We start from the raw sequence: 25,342 nt of genomic DNA on the forward strand, positions 1-25,342 counted from the left end.
CAAAATTACAAATTTATCATTATTTGAACTGTGATTATTATGCTATAATATTACATACCTGTAAAATTTAAAGGAATCTAATAATCAATTGTAGTTAATGTTAAGCATATCACTTCGAGAAAGTTTAGAACATGTTCTCATAATTACATAATGAATAATTGCAAAGTATTTACTAAACACTTTATTAGATTGGGCTAAAATAATGATAACATGTGGCCCCAATTGGTTGGCCAAAACTATGTCATGAAAAATATCCAAGTTTGAAAATTTAAATTCTTGTATGTTGTAGACTATTAATAAAACAAACAAACTAGTACTATAACAATATAAAAACAAATAAGCTACTGCAACATAGCCCATGGGATTCCTATTCTCAACTTAGCTTTTCATCACTCTCATAATTCCAAATATAAGTATTTAATTAGTACGGTTTTGCGTTTTGTATATTCTATTATTGTGAAAAGTGGAAACCATTGAATTAGAAATATAGCCATTCAATTTCGAAAAGTCATTAGAAAAATTATTATTTTAACCTTGGGATTAATACGGTACACGGATATTTTGGTGAGCAATTAAAAAAAGAATAAAAAAAAGTGGGTGGGTCCCACAATGGATAAACAGTAATGGAGCTGTGAATTCTTATTTCGGTAACTAATTAGTTATTCTGCACTTGTTCGTTGAATTGGCAAGATCTGCTCTGTCACTCTCTCTCTCTCTCTCTCTCATCCCAAACTCCTCAAACTGAATCTAGAAATCTTTCCTTTTGCGTGTTTCAAATTTTGTGTTTGAGAAGTGGACCTGAATGGACTCAATCGTGAGGAGACTGTAGGTATCTGAGATCTGACAAGCTTCGCATTGCAGGTGATTTGATTGGAAACCGCAATTGAAGTAAGATTATTGGTTGGAAATTAACTGATGTGGATGATTTCTCTTGTTATTTGTATGTTCGATTTCTTTCGCATTTGCGTGTTCATCATGTGTTGCTTCGAATTGGCGAATTAGGTAGAAATGGAGTAAGTTGTATGTGGAGATGACAATGTATGGAATCTAGATGCTTACACTTGATAGGTGTGTTCATATTTGATTTAGGTGAAATTTGATTTTTTGCATTTTGAACATTTGGTAGTGGTTTGCATTTTCACATTTTCAGGAAGTGATTTGAAATCATGCGCATGTTGACTTTATGTTTGTGATTGTGCATAATGATGTTTAGGATTTTTGGGGAGAATTGAGTCCTGAAAATGATTTCTTTGCTTGGTAGATTTTGGGATCATTGAAGAGTGATAGGAGGATGGCGAAAGGAGGTTGGTTTTCATCAGTCAAGAAGGCTCTAGGCCTGCGTTCCAAGGTAAAGAAAGAAGCCAAGATTGGCTCGAATGATGAGATTATGGTTTGATCGTTTGCTAAAATTTGATGAGATTGTTGATGCCTCTGATTTTTGCTGTGGTTCATGATTCCAGAGATCGAGTAAATCGAAGAAGATATTAATTGTGAATGAACTGCAATCAGTTTCGGATGCACCAAATCCGGAGCCTTTTGAGGCTCCTAATTCTCATCCTCCCCCACAACCGACAGAGGTGGAGAATGAGCAGATGAAGCATGCTCACTCTGTTGCAGTTTCTGCTGCTATAGCTTCTGAAGCGGAAATAGCTTCTGAGGAGGCTACTCCAGAGGTGGTTCCACTGCCAACAGTGACTCGAGTTTCTGAAAAACACCAGCAGGAAGTTGCAGCACTCAAAATTCAGACAGCATTCCGTGGTTACCTGGTATGCTTTGCCATGTCTTTTACTTCATCGATGACTTGATAAGATAGTGATTGATTTGAACTTCAATATTTAAGGAAAGTTTATACCTATGTACTGAGGTCAAATTGAGCTGTTGATAGCCCTTTTTTTCAAGATTTAACTGTTTAGATTGCTGAAGGTGAATTCTGGGTATGATTATGCTTATTTGCTGGCTTCAATATGAATCTGGTTAGCTATGTTAATTTGTACCTGAAAATGGTTTAACTAGCTAAATTATTTATGTGATATGGTTAGATATTCCTGTGATATGCAGATATGGTAAACTGCAATGCAAATTTGGCCTGTTTTTTACTTCATCAATGACTTGATAAGATAGTGATTGATTTGAACTTCAATATTTAAGGAATGTTTCTACCTATGTACTTGAGGTCAAATTGAGTTGTTTTTTACTTCATCAATAACTTGCTAAGATAGTGATTGATTTGAACTTCAGTATTTAAAGAATGTTTCTACCTATAGTACTGAGGTCAAATTGAGTAGTTGATACTCCTTTTTTTCAAAGTTTGACTGTTTTGATTGCTGAAGGTGAGTCATGGATATGATCGTATCCGTGCTTATTTGTTTGGCTTCAATCTGAATCTGGTTAGTTCTGTTAGTTTGTAGCTGATAAATAATTTAACTAGCTAAAATGCTAAATTACTGTCTGATATGTTTATATTCGGTCGAGGCATTTCGGTGAGATGAAGATTTTAGTGATGAGGCAATAACTGTGACTTACGGATCTTTTTCATTGCCTCATCGACTGTACTTGCATAGCTCTATAACCACCAACTGTTCTTACTTTTAGGCGAGGAGGGCATTACGAGCTTTGAGAGGGTTAGTCAGACTGAAGTCACTTGTTGACGGGCCAGCAGCAGAACGCCAGACATCAAGCACTCTGAAATGTTTGCAAACTCTATCTCACTTGCAATCTCAGATCCAATCAAGAAGAACCAGAATGTTGGATGAAAGCAGGGCGATGCAGAGACAGCTCTTGCAGAGACGTGTAAAAGAGCTGGATAGCTTGAAAGTGAGTTCCTTCACTGCTGCACTTATGTCTTTGTGGAAACATAGCATATGTTGATATCTGATAGCCTGATCCTTGTAAATGTGACTAGTAGCTTAATCAGAGATCATCTAGCTTACACGAGTAATATGCGTTCTTTGATTACTTCTTCCAAATTTTCATTGAGGTTTCTGTATCCATGTGACTAAAAGTCTCTTCAATGGTGGTGCAGATGGAGGAGGAATGGGATGATAGTCCACAAACGAAAGAGGAAACTGAGGCGAGCCTGCTCCAAAAATACGAAGCAGCAATGAGACGCGAAAGAGCTCTAGCTTATTCATACACTCACCAGGTACTTCTTATACATGGCAATCTAGATATAAAAAAAAAAGATTACTAATTACCTTCATTTTAATAAAGTTGGCATCTGTGAGAAAAATCCAGCATTAACTTGAGAAAATGTCCCTTAAAATAGCAAACGTGGAAGAAATCATCAAAATTGAACAACTTATTGTTCATGGACCCAACAAATCCTCACTGGGGCTGGAGCTGGCTGGAACGATGGATGGCTGCTACTCCTCTTGATACGAAAAGCACAGCAGGGAAAGATCTCAACGGTGATCGTTCATCCATCAAAGGCTCCACCACTGCCACTGCTGCAGGAGAAATCACAAAGGCCTTCGCCCGCCATCAGCTAAACTCAGATAATCCATCTCCAGCAGCTAGTCAGAAACCATCTCATACCCACCTTCCCTCTCCGAGGGCTGTACCTTCGTTGGCTGCACGAAAACTGAGAAACGCCAGCCCAAAGGTGAGCATGATGAGCCAAGATGATGACTCGAGGAGCGTGTTCAGTGTTCAATCAGAGAGGAACAGGAGGAGGCACAGCATAGCCGGTTCAGTTAGAGACGACGAGAGCTTGGATAGCTCTCCATCCATTCCGAGTTACATGACACCAACTCGCTCCGCGAAGGCCAGGTTGAAGTCTCAAAGTCCCTCGGGGATGGAATATGGCAGCATGGTGGAGAAAGAAACAACTGCTTTTCCTAAGAAACGGCTCTCTTTTCCGCCTTCACCGGGCCGGGCTAGGCGACATTCGGGCCCTCCAAAGGTCGACACGAGCACCTTAGTGAACGATAATGCCAATGGAGGATGAGTTTAACTGATCACGTTAAGGGATGCTATGGCAATAAGGAGCTGAAATCCAGAGAAGAAATGTGGGAGGTTGTTTTCATATTTTATATATATATATTTGATTATTGATGCTGCATTGATATTAAATTGTTGTTTATTTATTGTATTTGTGGACTTGATCTAGAATCCAGTCTTCAACAAATTTATTTTGTTTTATACCATTGTTAGGTTTGTCTCGTTTGGGAGCCACAAAGGATTACAAAAAATTTAGGACTATGTGTTATTAAAAGTTTTTCTATTTAATGTATATTTGCATTGTAGTACTATGTGATATTGTATTAATGGTGGTACTGCCTTTTTCTTCATCTTCTTTATAAGTTACTTCAAATGTATGATTAATCTTAGACCTTCTAGCTGATTTGTGACGAAATATAATTTCGGCAAAATTGAAACTGAAGTGGCAATACTAAAACACCATATTTTTACAAAAAATTGTGATTCAAATATATTTTGATAGATTGACTCGTTAATTAAATTGTAATTTTGCCAACACATGCATATTCTGATTTGTAGTTTCATTTGGCTGGAATTCTAAATTGTGGACGATGAAGCGCAGTTCATTAAAAAAAAACAAGTATATAAATCATGGGATATTATTGACAAGGCAATTTTTTGTAAATTTGACTAAATTACTGATTTTATAAACCATTTTCATTTTATTTACAAATAAATGACAAATAGGCGTAAACAAGGTTTATACTTTATACTCCAAAGTGAGAAGAAGAATTCAGAAAGATGAAGCTTTGAATTCGTTTTAAAATCGGAAATGGTGAGTGCAGCTATTCGCCGCCATTAACCTTTGTTCGAAGCTAGCGACCATGGATCGATTTGCTAAGCTGTTTTACACCACAGCAATCGCCAGTTGCCCCAAATCCACGCAGCGCGGGTTTTCATTATTGCAGAAGGGAAACACACAAACAGATTTTGGACAGAAGGTACATGTACAGCTTAATTATCCTCTGTATGTGTGTGTATTTTGTTAGTTGAAGTGTTCTGAGATTGCCTTAGCTTAATCGAGGATTGGATTCGTCAATTCATGATTCGAAATGCTCTTCAATCGAGAAGTGTACTGTTTTTGCTTCTTCGGATTAATGCTCACTCTTTGGCCGAAATTTAGCTGATTTCCTTTATTGAGTGTGAAAAGGCTTTTATTTTCTCATTTCAGTGTCTGTTATACTGTAACTGGATCATTTGAATAAACTCAGCAGTTTGTGGAATTTGGAAGAATGAATTAATATATTTCTTCTTATTATTATATTATCTGTTTTTTTCCTCTTATTATATTGTTGCTCAATGAAAATGCAGCATTTATGCAGAAGGAATGCAGTGATACAGACTCGGAATTTCTCATCAGCATATAAAAGAGGTAGGTGATGTCTCCTTATTGCATTTGATCTTCTGTGTCTATAGTTCTCAATGGGGATTTAAGTTGGGTAAATGCTGAACTCTTCCTGTTGTATAATCAACAGGGCTGTAAATACACTTAACATGGATTGGTAAGCTAGAAAGAAGAGTATGTGCTAGGTAGTTTGTGTGGTGTGTGTATTTGTATATGACCGGGCGTGTGAAAATCTGGTCGGTCTGGTACGGTTGGGTAGATGGTTGGAGCTGGACGTGTTTGTATGTGTGTGGGCATGTGCATATCTGGCCGGTCTGGTGCGGTGTGGGAGATGGTTGAGGTGGGAGGTATTTGTATGCTCTTCTGAGCTCCTCATTTAAGTTTGAGTCTGTGAGACCTATTCGTATTTTCGGTCATACAAAATATGTTAGTTCATTTAGATTTCTGTATTTCAATCAATGTTATCAAATAGCGGATATGGCGCTATGGCATGACGTTCGGTGGTGGAAACGCCATAGCACCATGGCGCTGCCATAGCACCGCCATATCCACCATTTGAAAACATTGCGTGTGTTCTGTATTTTGGAATGGGGAATTATGCAAGAAACATGAAGTTAGAGTTGTATTTTATGCTTTATTAATTGTTTGAAGAGTTTTAGATGTTATATTTTTATTATTTTCTAATTATTGAATTATATATAAATATATAAGTATTATTTTATTTATTTAATTATTGACCGCCATATCCGCCATACTAATACACCATATCCCTGTGGCGGTTTTTAGGCGAAGCGCCATAAGCCGCCATACGAGATTGATAACATTGATTTCAATGTATATTCTGATACCAAATTAACTTTCTACAGTACTAGATGAGAAAACACTAGAACAGGATGCAGAAAGAAAAATCGGATGGCTATTGAAGCTATTTTTTGCTGGAACTGCAACTGTCATCGGCTACCACTTATTCCCCTACATGGGTATGTCTATTGAAAAGGATAGCAATTTCAAATGTAGTTTTTTCATCCTTTTGAATCAAGAATCAAAATTCAAGACTCAAATGTTTATGATATTGGACGTCTGTAGGAGAAAATGTGATGCAGCAGTCTGTTAAACTTTTACAAGTGAAGGATCCTTTATTCAAAAGAATGGGGGCGTCCAGACTAGCACGGTTTTCAATAGATGGTAATACTTAAACTTTCAGGCGCAATAAATACCATGTTTGATCCTTCTATGATTTGTCAAATGAATGCAAAACCTTCTGTTGTGTGAGTTACAAGATCTCGTCGGGATTGAGTTGTCATTACTTATTTCAAAATCAGTAGTTCTTCCTCTTAAATCCTGATAAGAGTATGCTCACTTGCTTCTATGAATCATATGACCCAATGTATTAGGTTTTAGCCAGCCATTTCATAAAAGAATAATAAGATAGGTACATAAGCAACCTTACAAAAGGAGACAAGTGAAAGTAGGAAAAATAGGTTACAGTAAAACAAGTAAAGCTACAATCGAAAATAAGACACCGACAAAAATGTGTGTATGCTTGACTTTTTACAGAGCTCATGTAAGCTCCAGAGTAGCATGTTCTGATTTAAGGGTGCTGATGTCTATTACAATCTGTCTGATACATGAAATAACGTTGTTGGTGATATCTTGGATGCATGCTTATTGCTTATAATGCTCTTTTCGTTACCAGATAAAAGAAGAATGAAAATAGTTGAATTAGGCGGAGCTCAGTTGCTTGTGGATATGTTAGCGGGTGCTAAAGATGACCGCACGCGAAGGCTAGCTCTGAAAGCTCTTGTTGCCATCTCAAAGTCAGGTCAGATGTACAATATTGTTTGCTTCGTTTAGTATGATCGTGTTCAGAAACGCCTGATTTTATTCGATTCCAAATTAGCCCGTTAAAATATCAGTTTCCTTCTCCTCATATACTGCACCAGAACAGTCAATTACTTCTCACAGGAGATAAACATTGTAAATTCTTAAATAAAAACATTTTTGTCGTACCAATTTTGTTGCTTCGTAAATGTCATATTGCCATCCCGTTCCTGACACTGTATAGATTCGGCAGAAGGAGCAGTGGATGCTATACATAAAGCTGGAGCGATACCTGTGATCAAGGGCACCCCGGATTCCAGCGAGTACAAGGAAGTTGAAGAATACAAGACGAATTTGCTGGCTCTTTTTGAGGATCTCAACTACGAAACTTCATCTTGAAATATGTAATGACAAGATTTTGTACTGTTTGTTAATGGCTTATGAGATTAATAACTTGGTGACAGCATTCAGATAAAGTTTATACCTTACATATAACTATGTTGTGATGATCATTGAATAATTTTGATTAATGATTGTATTTGGCTCAAATGCCTCGTTTTTCAATTTTCAGCTTACATTACTCCCTTACTTGTGTGTGTGTTTATGTATTTTTATATGTGTATGCTACATCAAATCACTAGTTAGTTGTGTGTGATTTGTATGCTATTGCTATTGATTACAATAAACAAGCTAATTTATTTTATTTTCTAGTATAATTGGCATGTAGTTGACCGGACGTTAACGTGTGCGATAAGTAAACAATGAACACAAGTATATGAAATTTGTGGTAATAAGTACTCCTTCCGTCTCACAATGATTGTCACTCTTATTATGGACACGAGTTTTAAAAAATGTAAAAAAAGTTGGTTGGAAAAGTTAGTAGAATGTGTGACTCACTTTTTATATTGATTTTATAATAAAATGTGAGTTAAGTGAGTCGATGATTGAATTTCAAAGTTGTCATTTAAGAATAATCCTTATATATGTAATTATGCACTTTGGATTTGTTATGAGTTTTAATGCAAAATTAATAAAGTAAGAGAGAGGTAGAGAGAAAAAGTAAATAAAGTATTATTAGTTGAGAATAAGTCTCATAAATAGTTCAAAATTAGAAAGTGCATATTCTTGTGGAACGAATTAAAAAAATGAAAGAGTGCATATTATTGTGAGACGGATAGAGTATATTATTTGTTCATTATGTAACAAATTATTTTTTTTATAATCAAAGATAAATGTAGGAGTATTTTTTTAAGAAAAATTTAAATTTTAAACAAAACACAGCAAAAAGAAAACCAAAAATGCTCGTTTTCTAATAAGTCACGTGCATCTCGCGTGACAATATAATTTAGGACCTCAGTAATTCGTCCATTTCCGACCTCATTCCCAATCACAATTAACGAACCCTAATTCTCTGAGAAACATTTATGAATGTTGAATTCCCATATTTTTCATCTCTGAGGCCGTGTTAAAATCAGAAATGGTGAGCGCTCCATCTTCTTATTTTGATTTGTATTCATAGATTAAAGAACGTGAAATGATGAAGTGTGGCTTTTCTTCGCAAATCTTATGCCTTTTTATCCTATTCCGCATTATTGTTTCGTTGGTTTTAGTAATTCATTTGATTTCCGCCGATAAATTTAGCTCCTAAAGTGATTGTTTAGCTGCTCTCCTTCGTTCTGAAAATTGAATAAAAATTGCGTTCGTTGTTATCATGATTGTGGATATCATTTAGCTTTTTCCTTTGCTATTATATTCATTCAAACTATAAATGTAAGCTTTCTAGTTAGTTGTGTTATTAAGAAGAGTAGCAAAAGAAAGGTAAAATATCTCATTGTAACAAAGTTTGTGATTTGAAAGCATACCACCAAGAATTCTGTTCAGGAAATTAATTATGTTCCCTCTTAAATGGATAATGTAGACACTGCTTCTATTTCCAATCTGATGTAATGTGAAACTACAATAACAACAATTTTTTTATCCAGAATTAAAAATATTTAGCATATTAGAAGTTGGCAATTTTCGCGTGTAGCAGTAGCATGATGCCACGATTGTGATTTTATTTTTTTCGATGGTTATTGTTCATAGCTTGCTGATTATTGATGTTTGTTCTGTATTCATTACCCATCCGATTGGAAACTGAATTCTGACGAGTGATGACTTATGCAGAGCACACCACTCATAGCGGGAATTGCTGTTGCGACTGCTGCTCTAGCAGGTAAATATAGTATTCAGGCATGGCAAGCATTCAAATCAAGGCCGCCGACTGCCAGAATGCGTAAATTCTACGAGGGAGGTTTCCAACCAAAAATGACTCGCAGGGAGGCATCACTTATTCTTGGAGTCAGGTAAATCTACACTTTCCTTCGTTTGATTGCGGAGTGAATATTATGTAATAGAACTTTGATGCTGTCTTTTCTCGTGCTGTTCTTTTTTTGTAGCGCAAGTAGTAATTTTGTGGATATAGTCTTGCACAGCTACATATCATAGATTCATAAGGATGTTACTCTTTTGAAACTGAATAGAATTAAGCCTATTCAAGCTTGATATGGCTACCAAGTCTTTTTGTAATAATTTATTATCCTTTCAATATGTTTTTTTTAGTATGCAAGTTCCGTGGTAAGAATTGGGCAGAATATAACCAGGTCAAAACTAGCTGATTTTTACTTTTTCGATCTTTTCTTGACTTTTTTTTCTTGAATTTGGGTCTGGCTTGTTCATTCTATGAATCAGTTTCTCTCAATTGTCTTGAGCTACTGTAAACAAGTGATCATATACGTAGTTCATTGGAGAGTGGTGAGCTCCAATAATCAGTTGAGCTAGAGCCTGCAAGTTGGTAGTGACTGAATAACTCTAATGTTGGTAGTCCTTTATTCTATTTCAGTTTTTATACCGGTTTTCTCCATTATTGACGATTCAAATATGCTATTTACATCATTTCATGATCTGGGATGACTTAGGTTGATACCGGGTACCCTGATATGCTTTTATTCTATTGATAAGCATATAGTAATTATCATGATCATGGTTGTCATCTTTTACCCAGTCAGTGTGAATACATAATTTATCATGTGAAAGTTCTCCGTCTGTTTTCTGTTTAACATATTCCTACCTGGATTCCGTGCAATATTTTACTGTGTTAACTTGCTAACTTTCTTGATTAGGGAAAGCACTCAGCCAGATAAGGTAAGGGAAGCGCACAGGAAGGTGATGGTCGCAAATCATCCCGATGCAGGCGGAAGCCATTACCTTGCTTCTAAGATCAATGAAGCTAAAGACATATTGCTTGGGAAGTCTAAGAGCGGTGGCGACTCAGCCTTTTAATCTTCACCCTGTGGCTCCGGCAAAGTTTTGACCGTACGAGTTCGTGCCTGCCCTCCAAACTTGATCATCAGCGGGAAGATGTTCCTCAATTTCATTACACAAAGAAAGATATTCTTTGAGAGCTTTGATATGCTTTGAGTAGGTACCGACTGCATTGAACCTTGTACTATGATTTATAATCTCAAATGTGTATAAGTGAAGAAAATTGCCTAGTTGCTTTCGAGGATTAAAATAAATTGTTGGACATTAATGGATTGTGCTGATTCTATAGTTGTTTTTCCTCTTATTGTGAGCTGAGTTAGAGCATGCGCAACATAGGTACGATAATATAACTTTTTCAATTTCAAGTACTTTTTTCTCAATTATCTCTTATTTTACCAATTACACAAAATATAACTTTTTCTGTATATCTACCCACAATAAAGGCATGTTTTAAACTTAATGTTATTTTATAGTACTATTATATTGTACTTTTTAATTAAAATACGAATCCATTTAAATGTGGAAATCTACACAATTAGATTCTTATTTAAAGTGGAGCAGTAAAATAGGTAAAAGAAATGAAACAAATATAAAACGAGCAAAATGATAATGTTGGTCGATATGGGCTTGAAGCCACTTCTACCACTAAGCTATATATTGTTTTTATGTATATTTATTTTAATTTTTTCTACTTAACTCATGGAGTGATTTTTTATTTTAAATAAAAAATAAAACTGCCAAACGCTAGCCACAATCATGCGACTCTTCGTCTCATTGGGCGAGACGAGCGAGTGGCACGCACGGGCAAGTGGTGGTAGGCTAAGGCCAATGGCTCGCATGCGGGGAAGGTGCCTGCAGCATCAATGGGCAACCCGCGGAAGGAGCTTTATCGTTTAAGGAATTATTTATACTTTGGTGGTGTTCCGTTTTCAAGATAAAATAATACAAGATATAATGTAGGATTGAGTTGTGAAATTATTTTAGTGATAAGAGGTTAGTTATGACTAATTATCTCATGATTATCTATCTAGGATTGAGTTGTGGGGTTGAATTTCATAAACCAAACACACTACAAATTTAATCCCGATACAATCTGCAAACCGAACACCCCGTTCGTGGAGTATTTAATTTCTGGTTAAATACTAATGGGCTGGGCTAGTGTATGGAATTACCCATTTCATAAAGATGAAGCCCTACAAAGAGCCCAAAACACTACGCCCCTTCTCACTTGGCGCCAAATGAACAGTTACCATCTACCATTTCCCGCCAATTTTGCTGCAAACAACTAGGCACTTTCCCTCTCTCCCTTCACTCACTCTCTCTCTCTCTCTCTCTCGCTCTCAGTATCTGTATCACCATAGTCGGCCCTCGTTGCCAAGCTGAAGGCCATGGCTTCCGATTCTTCTCCTGTCAACACGCGCGACGGTATGTTTTCAATCGTTAATGTTTAACCCCCCGTATTCTAGCTGCAATTTTGTTTAAATCTGTAGTGGTAAATCTGTTGAAATTTGAGATCTGTAGAGGTAAATCTGTTTAGATGTCTATATACTTTTATTCACGGCCTGTTAAGCTCAGTTTTACTAATGGCGGAGTTAGGGTTTCGCCACTGTTAATCCGTGGAATACGATTTTTCCTAAAATTGGGCGATAATTGGCCTAAGTACAGGTCAGTCGTCTCCGGATGGTTGGCCGACGAGCCCAGTCAGCAACACAGCGTCGTCTCCCGGAGACCGCCCGCGCCGGAAACGCGGCCGTCAGTCCAGCTACGCCACGCCGTCGCCGATGCCGACAGATTCACGCGCCAGAACACCCCAGGCAACTCCAACGCCCTCTAGCAACGCTAGACGCCGTGCCCGAGCTAGGAGGTCCTCGGCCACCCCGACCTCGACGGATGACGTGCCGCCTTCTTCCGATGTTGGCGAAGGGAATGAGGATGATGCTCCGGCAGTGTACGTTTGGGGTACGAATATCAGTGTGCAAGATGTTAATGCGGCGATTTTGAGGTTCTTGAGGCATTTCAGGGAAGATCCTCAGCAAATTGAGGGGAAATACATGAGAATGATTAATCATGTAATTGAAATGGAAGGTGATTCGATCGATGTTGATGCACACGATGTGTATGATTACGATAGCGACCTGTATACTAAAATGGTTAGGTATCCTCTTGAGGTGTTGGCTATATTTGATATGGTGTTGATGGATATGGTCGGGAGAATCAATCCTTTATTTGAGAAGCACATACAAGCCAGGATATTTAATCTTAAGAGTTCAATTTCAATGAGAAATCTTAACCCCTCTGGTCAGTTTTTGCATCTGTATCTTCTTTTAATGTTTTTTTCCATTCATTACCGGTGATCAATTAACATTGAGTTTATTTATTTGGTCTTCTTGTCAGATGTTGAAAAGATGATTTCCTTGAAAGGGATGATTATTCGTTGTAGCTCCGTTATACCGGAAATCAGAGAAGCCGTTTTTAGATGCTTGGTCTGTGGGTATTACTCTGACCCAGTTGTTGTTGAAAGAGGTAATTGCTTGATTAGGCCTTTCACTTTTCATACGACATGTGTGATTTCGATTCATGTAGACTTATTGGATTTTCACTTTCTAACATTTTGAATCTATCAGGAAGAATCAATGAGCCAACAGTTTGTGCGAAGCAAGAATGTCTCTCTAGGAACTCCATGACACTTGTTCACAATAGGTGCAGGTGTGTCTCAAATTTATTTGCTACTACTGATTGGTTGATTTTTTCATGACAAAATATTATTGAAATCACCAGCAGGTTAAAATGGTTGAAGCTCAACATTATCTTACTTGGATGTTTGTAATCTACTCTTCTTCCTTGCTGACCTCTTTTTTTGCTTTCATGTATCAAACAAAGATTTGCTGATAAGCAAGTAGTGAGAGTCCAAGAGACGCCAGATGACATCCCGGATGGAGGAACGCCACACACTGTGACATTGTTAATGCATGACAAGTTGGTTGATGCTGGCAAGCCCGGCGACAGAGTAGAGGTGAGGTCGCATGTAATTATGTTCTCAATGTTGATATTATATTATCTCATCATATAATCTGACATGAGGTGCTATTTTGCTTTTAGGTTACGGGAATATATAGGGCTATGAGTGTCAGAGTTGGTCAGGCACAGAGGACTGTGAAGTCAATCTTCAAGGTATGCACTTTTGTATCTCGTGTATGCTATAATTTGGAATATTGCCACTTTTGTGTATACAATGTTTCATGTTAATAACGAGTTCTTTTGTTTCAGACTTACATTGATTGTCTTCATCTAAAGACGACGGATAAGTCAAGAATGGATGTACAAGATCCAATGGAAACTGAAAACGAAGCAAGCACAGGGGACGATGATTCAACTCAGAAAGCTGAAATTAGTGTACTTTAAATAACGCCTTACTTACAATAAAGATTTAATATTTTCCTTCTCTTGAGGTTAATATTATATGGAATATTGCAGGTGGAACAATTAAAAGAACTATCAAAACAGCCTGATATATATGAGAGGTTGACTAGGTCTTTGGCACCAAACATATGGGAGTTGGATGACGTAAAGAGAGGCCTTCTTTGCCAGGTGCATTATTACAGCAACGCATAGTCTTGTGATTAATTTGATGTTTATCAATATTTGTATTTCTCATTTTGTCTGGGGCTCTTCAGCTTTTTGGAGGGAATGCATTGAAGCTGCCATCTGGTGCTAGCTTCAGAGGTGATATAAATATTCTCCTTGTCGGGGATCCTGGAACCAGTAAATCGCAGCTTCTCCAGTACATTCATAAGCTCTCTCCTCGTGGTATATACACTAGTGGGAGAGGAAGCTCTGCTGTGGGGCTAACTGCTTATGTGGCCAAGGATCCTGAGACTGGTGAAACCGTAAGTAAATTTCAAGAACTATTACCTATATTCATTAACTAACTCTGGAAGGATTGAACTTCACCTGGAATGTGATTTTGTAGGTCCTGGAGAGTGGAGCCTTGGTTCTGAGTGATAGAGGCATCTGTTGTATTGATGAATTTGACAAAATGTCTGACAATGCTAGAAGCATGTTACATGAGGTGTGAATCAAGTACACTTTTTTGATTGCGTTCATACTTAGAGAAGATAGTCTACAACAATAATAGTTCAATATGGGCCAATAGTCTGGTTTTTTATGCGTGTAGCCTTGTACAATGTTACTGATGTTGCCAACGTAACATCAATTAGACCACTGACACAATTAAGATAAGAGGTTAAAGCATATTAGGTGTAGATGATATTTACTTAAGGTAAAGTAGGAGGGTATATGAACTCACTAAAGCTTTTGCCATCAGGTGATGGAGCAGCAAACTGTTTCAATTGCAAAGGCAGGAATAATTGCTTCCCTAAACGCAAGAACTTCAGTGCTCGCTTGCGCCAACCCAATTGGTTCGCGGTATAACCCTCGCTTGTCAGTGATTGAAAATATTCACCTCCCTCCAACTTTAATGTCCAGGTAAGGGTTTAGTACATGTGATGTACAGTTGTATTTCAAGGTTACTATTTATGAAGTCCTGGAAACAAATTCCAACTATTTCAGTAGCACAAGACTCGATAATCTAGTAATTACTTTCATTTTCAGAATTCATGAGATATATGGGGATATGTGGAATGATATTAGTTTTGGTGTTATATCCGTAGATTTTGGATGATAGCTTAATATTGATACTAAAACTATCTACGCCGCACTTGGATTCGTTTTCCAGGTTTGATTTGATCTATTTAATTCTTGACAAAGCTGATGAGGAGACAGATAGACGCCTGGCGAAGCACATTGTGGCATTACACTTTGAAAATCCTAATGTTTGTACCTTCTCTCACTCTCATTTTACTGTATATCTTTCTGGAGACTCATTTATCCGACTTGGTTTTGCATTTCATTCTCAGAGCTCTCAGCTTGATGTCATTGACTTGCCAACTTTGACTGCTTACATAAACTATGCACGAAAACATATACACCCACAATTATCAGATGAAGCTACAGAGGAGTTGACAAGGGGGTATGTGGAGATGAGAAAACGAGGAAATTTCCCAGGAAGCAGCAAAAAGGTCATATACTGCATTCACTTTTTCAAGATATATAGCTAATTAGGACGTTTATTTGCTTCCTGATGTTAAGGGATATTGAGCTAGCTCGAGGATTCAATGTTTTAAATTTTATGACTACAGGTCATAACTGCAACTCCAAGGCAAATTGAAAGTTTGATACGCCTTAGTGAGGGCTTGGCCCGGATTCGTTTCTCAGAAGTGGTTGGTCAAGCTCTCTTCAGTAATTAGAACTTCAAGTGCTTGATTATTTACCAAGATTATGCACTTGAACTTGCAGGTCAATAAGTCAGATGTAATCGAGGCGTTTAGGCTTCTCGAGGTGGCAATGCAGCAATCTGCAACAGACCATTCAACAGGTAATACTTGTAGTCCCAATTTTGATTCTTCATAGTATTTCTTTCCCTCTCCCCCCATCTCACAAGGCTATTCGATCAAAGGCTGACTTGTTTTAAATGAAGAAATAAACACCAATGTAGTTGGATTCGATTCAGATTCAGATTCAGATTCAGATTCAGATTCAGATTCAGATTCAGATTCAGATTCAGATTCATTACATGTTATTTACACTAGTATTGAGGCATTAGTTGTATATGTGAACAGGAACCATCGATATGGACCTGATCACGACGGGGGTATCCGCAAGTGAAAGAATGAGGCGGGAGAATCTGGTTTCGGCCACTCGCAGCCTCATCATGGACAAGTTGACAATCGGAGGGTCATCAGCTCGCATGATGGAGGTTTGTAACATTTCACAGTTAAATCAAATACTTCTTCAAGTTACAGATGAGATCATTAGCTGGCGTTGGCTGATTTTTGTGAGAATTGTAATGCGCAGTTACTTGAAGAGTTGAAGAAGCAGAATCTTGGTGGTGGTGCTGAGGTGCATCTTAGTGATGTGAGTCTCTCTCTCTTTCTCTTTCATCTATATTACTCCTTTCGTCCCATAAAATGGACTAGTTTTGCCATTTTGGTCTATCCCTTAAAATTAAACGGTTCTGAATAAGAAAAGTTTTGAACAACTAAACACAACTAATAACGTGGACACATCACAATCACTAACACTACTTCTACGATATTTTCCCTTTCTCTCTCTTACTATTATCATTTCCGTATTAAAACCCGTTCCGTTTCAAGTTAGCTTTTTTATGGAATGGAGGGAGTAAATTCATTCATGGCTTATGTGAAAGGGAAGCAATGAACATTTTGCGTGTTTTTTTTGGCAGCTTCGAACTGCTTTGTCGACTCTTTCAGCTGAAGGCTTCCTTGCTGTTCACGGTGATTCTGTTAAGAGAATTTAGAAAGTCAGTTCACTGCTCTTATTCTTATGTAAATTCTACTCCTATTTAAGTTTTTTGCAGATTGTTAGCTTTCTTTTTAAAAATGAGTTCCTAACTGAGAGACAATGTGGTCAGTTATCACTATTCAGTGATGTTTTAGTTACAAAAAAACCCCAAGGAAGAGACCACCAAAATTAATCTCTTTATATTTGATGAGTGAATATTTTCGGTTCGACATGAATTTTAATGAATATTTGGAAAATATTGTTTGGAAGATGGTGTTTTAAGCGGATAAAGTAATCTATTATATTGTAGTTGTAAAAATATTTAATTGGGGCCTAAATTGTTTTTGTATAGAATAATGATTGCTTAGAGTACCGAGTTAGAATATGATTGATTGATTTCCCATTTAACCTCGTATTGTATCCTCGTATTATGCTGGTGTGTGTGTGTGAGAGAGAGAAGGGAGAGAAATAATATTTGGCTCTTTATTCTAATCCTCAAGTCAACATAAGATTGCAAGTCCACCCACTTCATTTTAAGGTGAAAAATCACAATTTATTCGAATCAAGAATAATTCTCCTAAGTTTTGCCCAAGCTCTTCATTGATTTTACACAATTTTTTGCTCATTACTGATATTAATTTTAATTTTTTTTTGTTTACATGTGTATTATCTGCATCATTGGGCCACCATAGTGAAGTCTTCTTTATTTAAAGTTCATTTACTCAGTTTTTAAATTATGTAGTACTCCCCAACAATTACCTAATTCTAAATAAGCATCGATGACATTAATTTAAATGCAAGTTGGAAAATTCATTGCTATAGTAAATGCTAATCACTCTCATAAAGTCAATGGAACAGGACATTCGAGTCAAGAAATATATATATTCATGTTTATATAGTGATAAAACTGATAACATCCAATGTAACTCTCATGGGTTTTGGTTAATTTCACCATATTATATCCACATTCATGGAATAAACCTGTACAAAATATCACCTTGGTAGGAAGTATATCATGTGGTAGGAGTTAACTTGCGGGTTCGGGTCTCCCACGACAAGAGGAAGAAGGCGAAGATGATGAAAATGACGAGTATGGAAACTCTGAAGCACCATTCGCAGCACAGCGAGGTCCGGTCGCAGTGACACCAGTGCTGGTGAACCTGCTTCCCACACTTGTAGCAGAAGCTAATCCCACATCTGCACCACAATAAAATCGTCACCTCTCCATCTTGTTTGCAAACCTTACAATATACCTCTACATTTACTTGGCAATCATCAATTCGAGACGAGAATTCGAGCTCAGGGGATGATTGAAGGATCACAAACAACGGTATTTTGTTTACAAGCCCACAATCTTCCTACGTTTTTCTTGAAAAAACATCAATTTTCGACTAGTTTTTGAAAATTAGGCAAGAACTCGAGCCCTAGGAATGATTGAAGCATCACAAACAATGATTGCTTCTCCATCTCGTTTACAATCCCACAGTCTACCTACGTTTTCTTGAAAAAACATCAATTTTCGACTAGTTTTTGAAAATTAGGCAAGAACTCGAGCCCTAGGAATGATTGAAGCATCACAAACAATGATCGCTTCTCCATCTTGTTTACAAGCCCGCAATCTACCTACGTTTTCTTGAAAAAACATCAATTTTCGACTAATTTTTGAAAACTAGGCAAGAACTCGAGCCCAAGGAATAACTGAAGCATCACAAACAATAATCACTTCTCCATCTCGTTTACAATCCCACAATTTACCTAAGTTTTCTTGAAAAAACATCAATTTTCGACTCAGTTTTGAATTTGATACGAGGAAAATGCAGTTGATGGAAGCACAAGTCTCCAAATTCCAAAAAAGATTAACTATCTTTAAAGAGTTCATCTCAAAATCATTGCGTGCACAACTCCTCAACAAACAACAAATTTGGAAACAAATTCACTCAAATTCGATCAAAATCCAAAACTACGCTTCATTTGATCAATCGCAATCACTCTACGCATACCTCAAAAATCGAAACTAGAATCAACGTGATCAAACAAAAATGTAAATCGAATTCTTCACAAGATCATTTCCCCCCCAAAAAAATATAGTAAAAAAAAAAAAAAAGAAGAAAAAAAAAAACAGAGTACCTGCATTTGACGATCCTGCAACCTTCCGCCAATTCGACGAAATGCCTACAGCGAGGGCACCTCCTCCACTTGTTCTGCTCCACCAGCCTCCCAAACGCCAAATCATTCCGATCCCTAGCCTCGGCGCTCTCCTCGCACCCAAACCCTGCGTGCCAAACTCGCTTGCACTCGAAGCAGAAGGTCCTCCTGCAGTTAGGGCACCGCGATTTCCGCACAATTCCGCCGCACTCGTTCACGATCAGCACGTTGCAGCTCCGGTACGGGCAGTAGCACCTCTCCTCCCCCATAATCGCCGCCTCGCACAGCGCGTCGCACCACCGCACGAACAGCTCCTTCCCCACCCACGCCGCCGGCTCCAGCGCCTCGCCGCAGCCGATCGCGGGGCAGGCGATCTCCCCCACCGCGCCGCCGTCGTCGAGCTTCGCGCGGACGTACCTGGCCGCGCAGTCGGTGCAGAAGGGGTGCGAGCACCTCCCGGCGTTGCGGAGCCTCTCCGACGCCGGCTCGATGCAGATTTCGCAGGTGAATTCGCCTTCCTCCGATTCCAATTGAGGCGGCTTTGCATGAGCATTTTGATTGTGGAGCTGTAATTCCTGCTGCTGCGAGGATTGGGGGAGCTTTTGCAGAGTGTTTCCCATTTTTGGTTAGGGTTTTAGGGTGGTGTAAGTGTAGCAACTGCTGCAGCCATGTGTGAGGAGCTCAGAGAGATGTTTAATAAGATGATGCTGGTGTCAAGTTTTCTACTCTAAGCTTAAGCTACTTTTTCTTCTGATTTTGCCTTTTTTGGCTTTTCTTTTTACAATTTCCCATGAATATTAGAGCTTGTTTGCAATTGCGTATTCTTCAGATCATTTTGTCTTTGTTGTCCAAAGGGGATTGGAAGTAGTGTATACTCCCACCGTTCTATATTTGGAGTCTTATTTTTTAGGGTTACAAATTTTTAAAAATATTAAGAAATATAAGAAAAAAGTCATTGAAATATGAGTCTCAATTTTATATACTAGTATTAGTTTTAAATAAAATGCGAGTGGAATAAGTTAGTGGAATGTGAGACCTTATTACTCTCTCCGTTCCACAAGAATATGCACTCTTTTATTTTTAGTCCGTCCAACAAGAATATGCACTTTCCAATTCTAGGAACTCTTTTTTTTCTATTAAGGTGTGACTCATTCTCCACTAATAATACTTTAATTATTTTTCTCTCTACCACTCTTACTTTTCCGATTTTGCATTAAAGTCCGTGTCGACACAAAGTGCATATTCTTTGAAAACGAAGGGAGTATTATTTATTGTAAAAGTGAATCGGGATTTCTATTTGCTGGCGGACTAAAATGAAAAAACAAGACTTCTATTCACCGACGGAAGAAGTAATATGTAGATGTATGGTTAAATCTGAATCGTCCCTTTTGTTTGGAGTCGGATTGTATATAATAATATACGATGCATTCCTTTTTGTTTGGAATTAAATTTTGTGTACTACAATGTGCGGATGCATTGTTAAATGAGAATCGCCGGTTCTGATCGGAATTGGATTGCATGTTTCGGTTTCAAATTATAAGTTATTCTTTTGGGATGGACTGAAATTGGATATTAGTTCTACCGGTCTAGTTCCGAATCAAGATTTTTTAGCAGCCGAAAATTGTTACAATCAATCGTGGTAAAAAAGTATATTGAAAATCAGGAAAATAATGCTATTATTAAACTTCAACAACTGAGAAATGGTCACATTTGTTATCGTGCGACGATATTTGTTTTTTTATGCTAAATAAATTGAAAGCATAAAGTAGAATGCATTCGAAAATGGGAAATTTAGACACTTTTATAAGCTGAAGTAGTACATTTTATTTAGCTAGTTATTCCATAAGGCTTTGCCCATTGTATTGGACAAAAAATTTGTATGCAATTTTATTGTGATATCTGGATTGCTTTTAACATGCATTCGAGGAGACTTAAACTTTTAAAGGTGGGTTGCGTTTTATTATTGAGAAAATAAAATTTGTATGCAAATTTATTTTGATATTTAGATTGTTTGTAGGATAGTAACCGACCTAGTATTAGTTAGAGAACAACCTTTTTAATAATTGTGTAGCATTTTATCATTAACATTGATGGAGAGAAATTTCCATTATTTCAATTATCTTGATGTAAAAAAAGTTAAACAAAATACTGATTCAAAGATTAAAGTTAAATGTAGTGATTCTTTCTTTTTTACCAATTGTAGGAAAATGTAATTCCCATAAACACATCTACTTTCCTAAATCAATCCAATTTCAAACTTTTATAGCTTTATTAGCTAAAATATTAATAAAGCTATGAAAAGTAGAGGAAGCATATATATTGTTTCCTGTCTTTTTCCATGAAATCTTGCGGCAGTGGTGACGTGCCCAATAAGCCATGACTACTTCTTTTTTACCCAAAGTCATTTTCTATTTACTTGTTTTTCCCTCCAACTTTAATTACCAGTATAACAATTATCTTAGGATTTTTGAAACAATAAATATCGTTTTTGTATTGTTATTTTCTACGCTTTTTTAATTTAATTATCGCATTTTAAGAGTAACTGCTAAAGCCTAAATATATCTAACCGTGGGTTGTATATTATTGATACATATGGTTTTCACCTTGTTTCTGAATTGAACATTATTTTGATTTGAACTTTTAGAGCTTTATAACGTTGATGTGAAAGATCTTCGTCTTATTTTCGAACCGAATGTTGCTTCCAGGCGCAGCAAACCACTCCCACGAAGACTGTTTTGGATTGCATCGGGACACTTTAGAATCTTAGTATAAGAAAAAAATATCAATTCGCGCGCACAATTATTATCCCATTTATTTATAAGTGTTGGGATCCTGGGGAGCTGGGATTTGGAAAATTTATCAGTACATTTGAGATCTTATAATATCTCTATTAAATTAATAGTATTATTAAATAAAGATGTAAATCAGTAGTAGTAGTAGTATCATTTATTTTCTTCTTTTCACAAAATTAGCATGTTTACATATGGCATAATAATTAGTTTGTTTGTCAATGTAGAGCTAAAGTACTTTAGTTAGTTGGAAATGATATGATTAATTTGAAATTAAGAATAATAAGTGACTAATGAAACTAGTGTAAAAGCTCAAAATAAATAAAGGATGATAAAACGTAGACTTTTCTCATGAATGAGTCAAGAATAATGGTATATTAGGAAAATAAATAGACAATCTTATCTATTCTGACCTTTTGCACATGGATATTAATTTCTTATGACTCCCAATTTGATCAATACTTAAAAAATCACATTTACCTAAAACATTCATAAACAATTAAATGTATGTATCAGAAATTAGAATTGAAATTTAATGCATACTTACTATATATTGTAGGTATAGTATTTATCAGAAAAATACGTGGCCTGTCACATCCTTTACTATGATACCATCATCCAGCCTATAATTCACTTAAGAATCTAGTGGCGTGTCTTGTTAGTCTTATTCTACGTTTTAATTTATGGAAGGTTATGACTTGTTTGTATGGAGTAATATTTATCTCCCCTTTCTAAAAGTTAATTATACTAGTATTAGAAAATAATGCATATGCTTATTTACACCCCCATTTATAAATATTATTAATATTTTTGATCGTATTAAATATAATCCGCAGACTGGGCCTCGCATCATTATTATAAGCATAGCGATATCCATATTTTTAAATCAATTAAGAATTATAAGTGAAAATATAACCAAAGGCTTAGTATGAAAAACTCCTCAATACAACGATTTATGGAACACTTACACTACCATTCACTTGATTTTGAGCGCATTCATAACACTTAAACACCAAGCACTAAAAAATTAAAATAAATATCCCATGACAAACTTTAATCGGACAATTAAGTGGTCTAGCCTAGTCTGTAATACTCCTTACTCGTTTATCAAATTAAAAAGTAAACAATGTCAATTTGATGTATGTTTAGCACTTACTTTTGTAAAATGTTGTACTACCATAGTAGGTTACATGCAAACAGCATATTCCAAAATGATATTCACTCCGTCCGTAAAATGTTGTCCATTTTTGTCATTTCGGTCTGTCCGTGAAAAGATGTACACTTTGCTATTTTTTTTTCTTTCTATTTTTGGTAAATGGACTTCACGTTCCACTAACTCTTTATACTCCCATTTTATTATAAAACTAATACTATATAAAATTGAGATCCTCATTCCACTAACTTTTTCAACTCAATTTTCTTCACATTTCTTAAAACCCATGCCAAGTTAAACTTAGATAACATTTCATGGACAGAGGGAGTATTATTTATTCAATTCTTCGGTACTTGACTAAGGAATGTTACATGCATGGTCTTACACGCTGCAACGTGAAATCACAACATATTCAACCAGGGACGGATCCAAGATTATAAATGGACGGGGTAAAATTATATGCAAGGGAAATTTAAGAATTTGAGAACGGGCAAATATAAAGAAATTTCAAAAAAAAGAAATGCAATATTGAAAAAATAGCATATGTTAAAAATATTTGAGGAGGGGCATTTGCCCCACCTTATGTTAAGGTGGATCCGTCCCTGTATTCAACCACTGCAACAATGTCCTATAACAATAGAGCACGCCAGTACGTGCTCAACTTAGTTTAGAAAATTCGAAGGCAACTATCAAGCTTCTGAATTAAAAAGGTTATGACAATAAAACCAAAATCTTTATTTTTTTCCCATCGAGACCTTCACTTTAAATATCGAGTTAAAATAAAAAATGTAATTGTAGGTAGACACGTATAGAATGGTACCAATAATTGATAAAGTTCGGTGAGAAATTGTGGTAAAGAAAGAAAGGAAAGTTGAAAGGAAAATTTCCAATGTCCATGCAATTGCAATGTGTGCAGTGAATGTTCACACAACACAAGTAGAAAATGTATGCATTTAAGGACATCCACCAAAAATCGTACTATATCAATTATTTCAGTTTAATGACCAAAGGGAGTGTTGTCTGAGTAGAATTTTAATTTGGGTTTGGATCCCCTGCTGTACTCAAAGCCATGGCAGGGGGTGCTGTTATAGAAAAGCTACTCCCTTCGTCCCGTTTTAGAAGTCCCGATTGAGTCGGACACATGTTTTAAGAAAAAAGTGTTTGAGTGTGTAATAAATAAATATTGTAGTGGATGTTGGGACCCAATTTAATTGAGTGTTCGATAAATAAATGTTGTGGTGGATGTTGAGACCCATTTTAATTGAGTGTTCGATAAATAAATGTTGTGGTGGATGTTAGGACCCACTTTTAACACTTTTTTATTAGTTGTAGTGGATATTGAGACCCAGTTTTAACACTTTGTAGGTATTTTTTATTAATATATCTCAACCGAGACTCCTAAAGCGGGACACCCAAAATTGATTAACCGCGACTCCTAAAGCGGGACGGAGGGAGTATTATTTTATGAATAAGCTTAATATTTTAACATTTTTTTATGAATAAAATATGTGTGTATTAAAACACAACATCCCTTGCTGTGACTTTTAGCACGACAGGGGATCCGGATCCGTTTTAAATTAGAGTCAAAATAGCTTACAAACACGTCTTTTCTAAACTTATAGAAAACATATTATAAGCAAACCATCTAATTTCTAATACTCGTAAAATCTTTATATCTATGTCCACATCGAAAATAAAGGTATCAAGTTACTTCACAACTCATACAAAATAATTTTAAAAAATTCAGACGAATAACACCTCACAATTAAAATAACTAGTCCAGATCTCTAAAATCGAAACATGTCAAATATAAACATAAATATGTGCTGACTTCATCAAACCGTTAATTCAGTTCACGAACTTGACCATGAATATGCCAATCACACAACTAAGTAGTTCAACTCGATAATGTTACTTTCTTAATTTTCATTCTTCCTCTTCCTTGAGCTACATTATTATCTTCCATTCCAAGCACAACCATATCATAGAATACATGCTACAAAACTTAGTAACTTCGCAAAACCTCCCTAACCATTTTGCCTAACATTTATAAGCCCACCAAAATAGTCTTAAAAATTATTTTAACACTTGTATAACAAATCCGTTGTAGTCTAGTTGGTTAGGATACTCGGCTCTCACCCGAGAGACCCGGGTTCAAGTCCCGGCAACGGAATGTTTTTTTGCCTTAATAGTTACTCCTAAATAAAACTAAATCTCTATAAAAAGTTGTTTTGCCTTCAAACTTTTTAAGTAATTAATTTTTAAAAATCTAGTATAAAAAGTTGTTGGAGTGCATATTAAATGCGATCATCATTTATCACTATTCTAAACTACAGAAAGTGCGCACTTATAATTCACTAATCGATTAGTATTTTTTTATTTGAAAATCAATCATATTTAAAAAAAAAAATCATAGTAAAAGGATGTTTGAGGGTAATTAAATGCGAT

The 25,342-nt window shown here is 36.4% G+C and overlaps 5 protein-coding genes and 1 non-coding gene across 8 annotated transcripts; 5 read left to right on the top strand and 1 right to left on the bottom strand.

Annotated features, from left to right (window-relative positions):
* The first annotated feature begins 661 nt into the window (after nt 1-661).
* Nucleotides 662-4,289, top strand: LOC125208936 (protein IQ-DOMAIN 2-like). Of its 2 annotated transcripts, none has more exons than XM_048108470.2 (6): nt 662-888; nt 1,262-1,348; nt 1,461-1,766; nt 2,593-2,814; nt 3,023-3,142; nt 3,266-4,289. In XM_048108470.2, the coding sequence occupies exons 2-6, from the start codon at nt 1,292-1,294 to the stop codon at nt 3,944-3,946; spliced, it is 1,386 nt and encodes a 461-aa protein (XP_047964427.1). In that variant the 5' UTR covers nt 662-888; nt 1,262-1,291; the 3' UTR covers nt 3,947-4,289. The 2 variants fall into 2 exon arrangements, with proteins under 2 accessions (XP_047964427.1, XP_047964426.1); XM_048108469.2 differs by having other exon boundaries at nt 662-861.
* Nucleotides 4,290-4,660: 371 nt separating this feature from the next.
* Nucleotides 4,661-7,708, top strand: LOC125212433 (uncharacterized). The gene is made up of 6 exons (XM_048112605.2): nt 4,661-4,919; nt 5,290-5,350; nt 6,190-6,303; nt 6,410-6,508; nt 7,020-7,145; nt 7,398-7,708. The coding sequence occupies exons 1-6, from the start codon at nt 4,803-4,805 to the stop codon at nt 7,541-7,543; spliced, it is 663 nt and encodes a 220-aa protein (XP_047968562.1). The 5' UTR covers nt 4,661-4,802; the 3' UTR covers nt 7,544-7,708.
* Nucleotides 7,709-8,490: 782 nt separating this feature from the next.
* On the top strand, nt 8,491-10,751 carry LOC125212477 (mitochondrial import inner membrane translocase subunit TIM14-1-like). Of its 2 annotated transcripts, XM_048112660.2 has the most exons (3): nt 8,491-8,624; nt 9,311-9,489; nt 10,306-10,751. In XM_048112660.2, exons 1-3 carry the CDS (start codon nt 8,622-8,624, stop codon nt 10,463-10,465), a joined length of 342 nt encoding a protein of 113 aa, XP_047968617.1. In that variant the 5' UTR covers nt 8,491-8,621; the 3' UTR covers nt 10,466-10,751. The 2 variants fall into 2 exon arrangements, with proteins under 2 accessions (XP_047968617.1, XP_088923611.1); XM_089067485.1 differs by lacking the exon at nt 8,491-8,624 and having other exon boundaries at nt 9,305-9,489.
* Nucleotides 10,752-11,725: 974 nt separating this feature from the next.
* On the top strand, nt 11,726-17,076 carry LOC125209783 (DNA replication licensing factor MCM4-like). Its single transcript, XM_089068205.1, has 18 exons — nt 11,726-11,872; nt 12,113-12,745; nt 12,842-12,970; nt 13,072-13,153; nt 13,328-13,460; nt 13,547-13,618; nt 13,715-13,840; nt 13,922-14,035; nt 14,122-14,334; nt 14,418-14,516; nt 14,772-14,932; nt 15,183-15,279; nt 15,364-15,525; nt 15,646-15,726; nt 15,803-15,881; nt 16,126-16,262; nt 16,361-16,420; nt 16,749-17,076. Exons 1-18 carry the CDS (start codon nt 11,836-11,838, stop codon nt 16,821-16,823), a joined length of 2,490 nt encoding a protein of 829 aa, XP_088924331.1. The 5' UTR covers nt 11,726-11,835; the 3' UTR covers nt 16,824-17,076.
* A 593-nt stretch (nt 17,077-17,669) lies between these two features.
* LOC125214555 (E3 ubiquitin-protein ligase RSL1-like) lies at nt 17,670-19,761 on the bottom strand. The gene is made up of 2 exons (XM_048115629.2): nt 18,935-19,761; nt 17,670-18,004 (listed from the first exon to the last, which is right to left on the bottom strand). Exons 1-2 carry the CDS (start codon nt 19,570-19,572, stop codon nt 17,821-17,823), a joined length of 822 nt encoding a protein of 273 aa, XP_047971586.1. The 5' UTR covers nt 19,573-19,761; the 3' UTR covers nt 17,670-17,820.
* Nucleotides 19,762-24,994: 5,233 nt separating this feature from the next.
* TRNAE-CUC (transfer RNA glutamic acid (anticodon CUC)) lies at nt 24,995-25,067 on the top strand. Its single transcript has one exon. It is a non-coding gene; the product is annotated as a tRNA-Glu (tRNA).
* Nucleotides 25,068-25,342: the final 275 nt, after the last annotated feature.

This window comes from Salvia hispanica, chromosome 3 (assembly GCF_029641045.1).
Source record: "Salvia hispanica isolate PSC_SH4W2 chromosome 3, Shi_PSC_v1, whole genome shotgun sequence".
In the NCBI taxonomy this organism is placed as follows: domain Eukaryota; kingdom Viridiplantae; phylum Streptophyta; class Magnoliopsida; order Lamiales; family Lamiaceae; genus Salvia; species Salvia hispanica.